This window comes from Cryptotermes secundus, unplaced genomic scaffold (genome assembly GCF_002891405.2).
Source record: "Cryptotermes secundus unplaced genomic scaffold, Csec_1.0 scaffold969, whole genome shotgun sequence".
Lineage (NCBI taxonomy): Eukaryota > Metazoa > Arthropoda > Insecta > Blattodea > Kalotermitidae > Cryptotermes > Cryptotermes secundus.
This window is the reverse complement of record NW_019722441.1, coordinates 23,373-32,135: the sequence shown is the minus strand read 5'-3', so window position 1 is coordinate 32,135 and position 8,763 is coordinate 23,373. Positions and strand designations below refer to the sequence as shown.

Genomic DNA, 8,763 nt, shown 5'->3' with positions numbered 1-8,763 from the left:
TTTTTTTTTCAAGATATTGAAAGTAGGCTGAAGTTTAGGAAACATGCCCTGCAGCCCCGATAGCAAGACAGGCCACAAGAAGAAGGAAACGGGACTTACAACATACGACCTGTAGCTTCGACAGAAAGATATGCTGCAGTAAGAAGGAAACATGTCACACACGCGCTGCACCTCCGACGGCAAGGTAAGACACAAGATAATGAAACCGGACTTGCAAGAGACGCCCTGCAGCCCCGATAGCAAGCCATGCCCCAAGAATAAGGAAACAGAACATGCAACACAGGCCCTGCAGCCCTAACAGCAAGAAAGTCTACAAGAAAAAGGAAACGGGACTTGCAAACCACGCCCTACAACTCGACAGAATGATATGCTGCAGTAAGAAGGAAACAACATGCCATACAGGCCCTGCAGATCCGAGAGCAAGACATGTCACAGAAGAAGGAAACAGGACATGAAACATATCTTGCATCCCCGACAGCAAGACATGCCAGGAAAGGAATGAAACAGAAAATGCAACACACACTCTGCAGCCCCGACTTCTAGACAGGACGCAAGGAAAAGGAAACGAGACTTGCAACACAGGCCCTGCAGTTTCGACAGTAAGATATGCCGCAGTAAGTAGGAAACAGATCATGCCTCACACGCCCTGCATCTCAGACAGTAAGCAGGAACCGCAACCTGCAATTCACGTCCTGCATCTTCGTCAGCTAGGCAGGCCACAAAAAGAAGGAAACTGAACAAGCTACACATGCCCTGCAGCCTTGACAGAAAGATATGCCACAAAAAGGAGGAAAATTCACGAAACACATATCCTGTATCCCCGACAGCAAGACATGCCACTTGAAGGAGACAGAACATGAGACACACGCCCTGCAGCCCGGCAACAAGACATGTCACAAGAAGAAAATGGATCATGCAAAATATTAGTTTTTGTACCTTGCGCGTGTTGGTCTGACCGATGATCACTCAGACTGACAGTTGTTGTCAATAATCTTTTATTTATGGTAGTACGTGAATGTAAGTGTATTGGTTAATAAAACTGTTGCACAGAGATAGTTCCTTACTCTTCACTATCTGTCTCCAGGATGGTTCGAAACTTATGAGAAGCTCGTTTCTGCTGTTTCAATACAAAACCTACTTCATAGCAACGCAACAGATAAACAATTGTTACATATTAACGAGACTTTACCAGGTAACGATTCCCAACAATTGAAGTTTGTCAAACTCTGCGTTCACGTCTTCACTCTTTGAACTATAAATAGCGATGATCATATGAGATACAAATCTGCTATAACCCAACTGCGAGGTTGTCTGGTAACAAATCAATGACAAAGCTAAAGTCAGAGTTACTTTATGACTGGCGGTATACAGCCAATCAATTAGAACTGGAGTCAGGTCCCTTGATACCCACGACGAGAGATTTTTTTCTAGCTGAACACTTGAAGTCATAGTCCTTATTTACCATTATCTCTGACATAAGATAAGTTTGTCTCTCATGAATATGCTTGGCCTTTCGTCAAGTGTTTATTTCTGACATATAACTTGTTATTGAAAATACTTCAATTTACACTACACTGAGTTCCTTTGTCAGTACATGTTTTGCAGAGCAGCTCATGCCTAACTTACATATCTTATATTACAACTAGAGCTTAGTCATTTGAACGGTCGTAATCTTGACCACCGCCAGGTTTAAGCCTCTTATATTTTGTAGGTCCTGCTTCAGTTTGTCGTATACAGCGAACATGTTCATTCTCATGATTTTGTATGACTTCGGATTGTCGCCTGCACAATTTTGATATAGCAAATCGCGAACCGGTATGCGACTTTGAAAATTTACAGTGGTTCGTTATACATTTTTTATGCGCTGCAATTATTTGACCGTAGTTGTCTGCTACTAATTCTCAGACAAACGAGTCATTACTGAACTGATCAGTGCATTATAGAGGGTTAGATTAATGTTTAGGCTTAAAAACTGATTTCCAATAGGGAGTACATTCTAGTAAATGTTCTGAAGGCCGTTCTTCAGTCAATTCTATATAAAGCCTCCACGTAATCATCGTATCGAAAGTTACATCCAGATATTCTATTCATTCAATGTAAGCGGAGCATCAAGGAGACTCAGTCTATAAGGAATGTAGGTTGCCTGAATTTATCTTCTTTAAATTTTATTTTCCATTGCTTACACCACGTCTCAGTAGAACTGAGACCTCGCTACATCTATCTGTCATTGTTAAACGAACTGGGAGCCTGTACTGACAGACCTGTTTTGTGAAATTCCTGTTGTGGTAGATGTTGCTACACGGGGTGCCGGACTCTTTTCCACTCTGTCTGCGGTGCCTTTGGTTACTGTTGTTGATTGTCTTGCCGCAGTGCNTTGACACCGACATATAAGTCACTCATTGCCTGACTAATATCCTAGGCTTCTACACGATCCTAGTTTCCTACCCTAAGGGCTCACCGGTTACACGGGAGTTTGCACATTGAAAATAACTCCACAACACCGTTATCACCAATACTATTAAACAACGATATTATCAACCAGCATGGCAGTTATGCGTAAATGAGACTTACTTGACATAGAAGACTGTAGGCCCTTCCAGCACTTGTCAAACCCATGTTGAAGAGAGCCTTCGGCTGACAACTGAATATTCTGTGTTAGAACATGATCCAAATCCCCCGAAATTCCCTAATTTATGGTTTTATTTCGCTGATTCAGCGTTGACGACAGAGGGTAGGTGACTCCCCCTCAGTGTCCTCAATCCTCATAATAACCTCCTCATTGGCTCTCATGGGTGGTTGTGGGCGGACCCCTTGCGTCTTATTGCTGTGTATGCGGTCTCACACGATTAATCCGGTGACCGAGTGAGGCAAGCTCTTGCTCTGCGATTACATAGACCTGCTGAGCCTCCACATTCTTAACCTAATTGCCAGTCCTGGTGTTTACAATGTACTGTAATGACTGCGAAACGCTTTTCGCAAGTCTCTAACTTTTGGGTAATACCATACCCTCTCCAATCTCAAATTTGGGCCATAACAGGTAGACTTTTGTTAGCTGTGAATAAACCCCACTTTACAGCCGTCCCAAAACCAGGACTTGTACAAACATAAGAGATTCTGCTACCAAAATATTTTTGATGCAGTATATTCTCATATATAAATAAAATGTTTTGGATTCTCTTCACGTAAGATTGAATCAAAATGATATCCAAAGCATATGTTTGTCCCTCACAATATCACACTTTGCACATTTAAATGTCTCAAACGATGATCCGTTAAACAAAGTTACAAGTGCAACAAAAAATGAATTTGTTACGAAATTTGTTCATTTTAAAATTAGACTCAGTCACTTCCTGCCGACAGGCCAGGTCAGAGATACTGGGTATCATATTCAATATTTCAGTCATAAAAACGATAAATATAAGAATGTTATGAACAAGGCCCACATCTTGATGACATGTCATTTTATTCCATGTATCCTTTTCGATGCCTGTAAATACATAAATCCCGAAAATGAGCTACTGGTCAGAGAAATGTAACTTTTATTGGTCATTTTTTTGTCATTTTTCTTCAGTTTAAGTTTCAGGTCATTTTTCGGAAAATTTCTGATTTTAATGGTATGTTTTGTCATTTTGTCACTTTATTGAATACTTTTTTTTTCTTTTTTTTTCAGAAATGTGAATGATTTTCAAGTAAAGTGTTTTTCCTCCTTCTCTTTCTCTGCCTCTACAAAGGCTGCCAGCACCTGCAACCCAAATACTTCCTACCTAAGTATGGAATAATAACATGTATTACTGTCACAACCTTTCCGTCCGTCTTTCGGAAAGTGCTGTATTACATACCATAAGACATTTTAAGCTGGCAGCAGGGACTCTCACTGCGTCCCTTTCCAAGTTTGCGCTAAGAAATTTGGTTATTACAAATATTTCTAGTCGAGATCCCTCATTTTTTAAAACATATTTTTTTCTCAGGATAACTCCTACTGTCTTCAGTTTCTCGCCCTTAACCGTACACACAAAGATACAGTTAACGAAAAGTTCTCAGTGTGAAAAGTTGATTACAATGTTGCACTAGAGCGATTCATTTTATCACAATGCCTAAAGCAAAGCCATCTAAATCGTGTCATTTAGAGAACATTTTAACTGAATTTGGAGATGATATATTTTAAACTGACTGTAACATTTTATACTGTAAGATGTGTGACACACTATTTGCGGCAGAGAAACATATTTCACTGTGCAACAACATATCGGACGCAACAAACATAGTATTGTATCGTACTGTATTGTAACCGAATTCAAATGTTGCAGGTACAAACAGGGTGACGATGGTTTGTTCTGGCATGAGACTCGAAAACCTGAAATGAAGGAAGTAAAGGACTTGGGAGCCAACCCGTCATTGTATGACGGTAGCAACACACGGTCAAATGGCGCAGATGACACACTTGCACAGGGGTCAGGAGGAAACATGTTTGTTGCACTGCAATGGAACATGTTGTCAGTTGGAATTTTGTATGTAGAGAAGTTACAGAGTCCCCTCTGTTGCATGTCATACCCATGTTTCACCATATTATTCATTCTGATTATAAGAGAAATTACCAAAATACCTAACAATGTTTTGAAACTGGAAAGGAACTGGTGTGGTGTTAGTCTCCATGTCTAGACACTTTGGGATGCAGACAGTGAAAATGGTTACATGCTCAGCTGGGGTTCTGTAGTCCTAATCCCTCTTCCACTCATGAAGTGTTTAATTCATGTTTCCCATCTAGGCTTACATACAAGATTAATCTATCTGCATCCATCTCGCCTGCAGGCAGTCCTGTCAGGAAACCCGTCAATTTTCACCCCATGCACCAGTGGCTTGTAGTATGTATCAATATTGCTCATCACTGAATTGGAAAGGAATAATGTCACTGGGCTGCAGGTATAAGAAAGCCTAAAGGAAGTAGGTAATTACGAAATTAAAGTGCTTCGCTATATTGCACCAGAAGCCTCATTGAGTCATTACAATTTGCATGCCATTATGCTTGTCTACCATGTGGTAATCAGTCATTAAATGTACAGCACTGAAGTGGTCTCTAGTGGCATAATATGTATACCACATTTCAGGAAATTTGGTCAGAGTGCATACTGCATATCCCATCTACAATTAAAAACAAAGTTCTTTGTCCAAACCATTTTATTATTAGACTCATTAGTAATGTATTTACTTCTCTTAAGAACATAAAAAGACACTGACATTTTTGTTATGTCAAAACATTTGAAAATATTTTAACGTGTACAGGTAGGAAACGGCGTGATAAACATCTTGCCTAAGCGCACTCAACAATAGAGCACATATTTAAAGCTCGTTTTTAGGCAAAATTAGCACAACAATGGATTAGCGAGGTTGCTATAATATGACTGGCTTGTCGACTTCAAAAAAAGGATGGCCAAGTGGAAAGTAGCCGGAGAAAAATGAACGCTGAACGGAAATCCGACCAAGAAGAAGTGACGTCAGGGCTGGAAGCCATTCATGACAAATATAGAAACCAACCAGATGATTAATGCCTGAACGCCTGGATAGCGGTCATCACGGATGATCGAGAAGAGACAGTGCTCTACCAAGTAAAGATGGTGGCACGTCTGGAATGCGAGGAGCCAACCTCATAGGACATGATGTCCTACCACGAGACGACCGCCTGCCACGAAGCGACGGAAGCAGATACAGAGAAGACTAAGCCCAATCTAGGAATGATGCAATCCGTTGACTGGCATCAAAAATGTGCAGTGAAGCCGGTCGGAGGACTGAGGAAGCGGCGTAGGGACAAGAACCTGGCAGCGGAACGCCGCCAGAAGCCGAAGGAAAGGACTCGAGGATATTGTGGATCCCGGAAGAGAGTGGTCGTTAAAGGCAGGATAATTACTCACTGTACACGAGTGGCATGGCTCAGGAGAGGCGTCTTCAGAATGGATTGCACCAGGGCCAAGGCTAAGAGAGCAACCAAGAGAGTAGGGCTGCTCAGGAAGCATTTACGGACGCACTATGAAGGAAAAAGAGCAACAAAGCGACCGCTATATCTGAGAAAAAGGAGGGCAAACGAAATCCGCATCGGAGGTTGGAGTTCTAGTCAGCTATCATCTCTGGGAATCAGACCCTAAAGAAGATCCTACGCTAGGAATTCGTGAAGCGAGCAAACGGGACGTCCATCGGTTTCGGAAATTGAGGAAATGAACCTTGTGGAGACGTCGTCCAATTCCGAAACGGAAAAATAAACTCCATACGGAGAGAGAACTGTACTCTGGGATTTGTGGCCCGCACTGTAAAAAGGGAGAAATGTTTTGGAAGCTGGTGAAATATTTGGATCTACTGACACCTCAGCAATTAACAGCTCGAGACGAGCTTGCCTTAATGAGGGATTGTGGTAGCAGGTGGAGAATTGTAGCTACAGAAGTAGAAGATCGAGACCAGACGTCGGAAGCACAGCCCTCGGAAAAGGAACGGTGATGCACCGATTAGCTACTCAGGTTAGCGCAAGTTCATAGCTTGATTCTGGGCAACAGCGAGCGCGCCAATATACTTTCGAGTGACTGGCTTTCTTTGGAGTCCGTGCGACGACCGTTGCTATGTAATGGTTCTGTAAACACTTTCTTACAGTAGTGTCTGTGTTTTTCTTCGTGATTGGCGCGGAGGAAATATAGGACAGTTAAAAATAAGAAAATTATGCAGGCAACAAGCCGAAATAATACAAAATCATGATAAATAATGTTCGCCATATTGGAAATGGCGAAACCGAAAATTTAAGAGTCTTAAACTTGGCGCGATCAAGCATACGATCGTGCCAGTGACTAGACTGCCGTTTGCTACATATATCACTGTGTGAGGGTAGATATTACTTCAGATGACTCTTCTCACTGAATGATTTATTGCACACGTCACAGCAAAATGGCCGCTCCCGCTTTGTACGCGTCGGTGTCTTCAAATTACTCTGCTTACTGAGTGACTTATTGCTCACGTCACAACAAAATGGCCGCTCTCCCCTGTGTATGTGTTGGTGTCTCTTCAGATTTCTCTGAACGCTGAATGACTTATATCACACGTCACAGCAAAATGGCCGCTCGCCACTGTGTATGTGTTGGTGAACCTTCAAATTACCCTTCTTACTGAATGACTTCTTGCACACGTCACAGTAAAATGGACGCTCACCGCTATGTATGAGCTGATGTCTCTTCAAATCACCCTGACGAATGAAAGACTTCTTGCACAGGTCACAGTAAAATGGCCGCTCATTGCTATGTATGCGTTGGTGAGTCTTCAAATTATTCTGCTGACTGAATGACTTCTTGCATATGTAACAGCAAAATGGCCGCTCCCCTCTATGTATGCGTTGGTGAACCTTCAAATTACACTTCTTACTGAATGACTTCTTGCACACGTCACAGTTAAATGGTCGCTCACCGCTATGTATGAGCTGATGTGACTTCAAATCACCCTGACGAATGAAAGACTTCTTGCACAGGTCACAGTAAAATGGCCGCTCGTCGTTATGTATGCGTTGGTGATACTTCAAATTACTCTTGTTTCTAAATGACTTCTTGCACACGTCACAGTAAAATGGTCGCTCACCGCTATGTATGAGCTGATGTGACTTCAAATCACCCTGACGAATGAAAGACTTCTTGCACAGGTCACAGTAAAATGGCCGCTCATCGTTATGTATGCGTTGGTGAACCTTCAAATTACTCTTCTTACGGAATGACGTCTTGCACAGGTCACAGTGTAATGGTTGCTCACCGCTATGTATGAGCTGATGTGTCTTCAGATCACCCTGAAGAATGAAAGACTTCTTACACACGTCACAGCAAAATGGCCGCTCCCCGCTATGCATGCGTTGGTGATACTTCAGTTCACTCTGAAAACCGAATGACTTACTACACACCTCACAACAAAATAGCCGCTCCCCGCTGTGTATACGCTGTTGTATCTTCAGATCACTTCGACGATAGAATGACTTATTGCACACGTCACAGTAAATTGGCCACTCATCGCTATGTAAGCGTTGGTGAGTGTTCAAATTACTCTGCTGACAGAATGACTTCTTGCACACGTCACAGGATAATTGCCGATCCCCGCCTGGTATGCGTTCGTGACTGTTCAGATGACTCTGAACACAGAATGAGTTATTGCACACGTCACAGCAATATGGCCGCTCGCCATTATGTATGCGTTGGTGTCTTTTCAAATTACTCTGATCACAGAAAGACTTATTGCACACGTCACAGGAAAATGGCTGTTTGCCGCTTTGTGTACGCTGATGTGTCTTCAGAAGGCTCTGACGACTGAATGTGTTATTCCTGATTTCACAGGAATATGGTCGCTTCTCCCCAAACGCAGGTTGAAATTTATTTGGGATAGCCTGCAAAACGAGAAGATCTATAATGAATAACCCTATTACGTGGAGAAATACCTTTGAAATCTATGTACATATAGGGGTTTAGGGGGGTTAATTTCAAAGGGGTCTCCGAAAGCAAGGCGTAAGGAGGGAGGGCGTGAGTGCCCGCTAACATGTACATCAGTTTACATAGCAGTCTGAAAAATGTAAAGTTGCCTTGTGTATAACGAAATAAACACTGCGCCATGCAGACGTATGTGTGGGTGGATATATATATCACGTTTTATTTACCCCGGCTCTAGTTGAAGGTGAGTGGTCAGCTTCACGATCTGGCTGCTTTATCCCCCCGGGAAAAGACGCCCTTCACCCATTGAATACTAGTTTGGGTAGACACA

At 42.4% G+C, this 8,763-nt stretch overlaps 1 protein-coding gene across 1 annotated transcript in view; it reads right to left on the bottom strand.

Annotated features, from left to right (window-relative positions):
* The window catches only part of LOC117282084 (zinc finger protein 271-like), a 25,946-nt gene extending 18,082 nt beyond the window's left edge, over nucleotides 1-7,864 (bottom strand). Inside the window, exon 1 of the mRNA XM_033750355.1 lies at nucleotides 7,132-7,864. Within this exon, the coding sequence (XP_033606246.1) occupies nucleotides 7,132-7,864 (733 nt within the window). The remainder of the gene's footprint in view (nucleotides 1-7,131) is intronic.
* Between the last annotated feature and the right edge of the window lie 899 nt (nucleotides 7,865-8,763).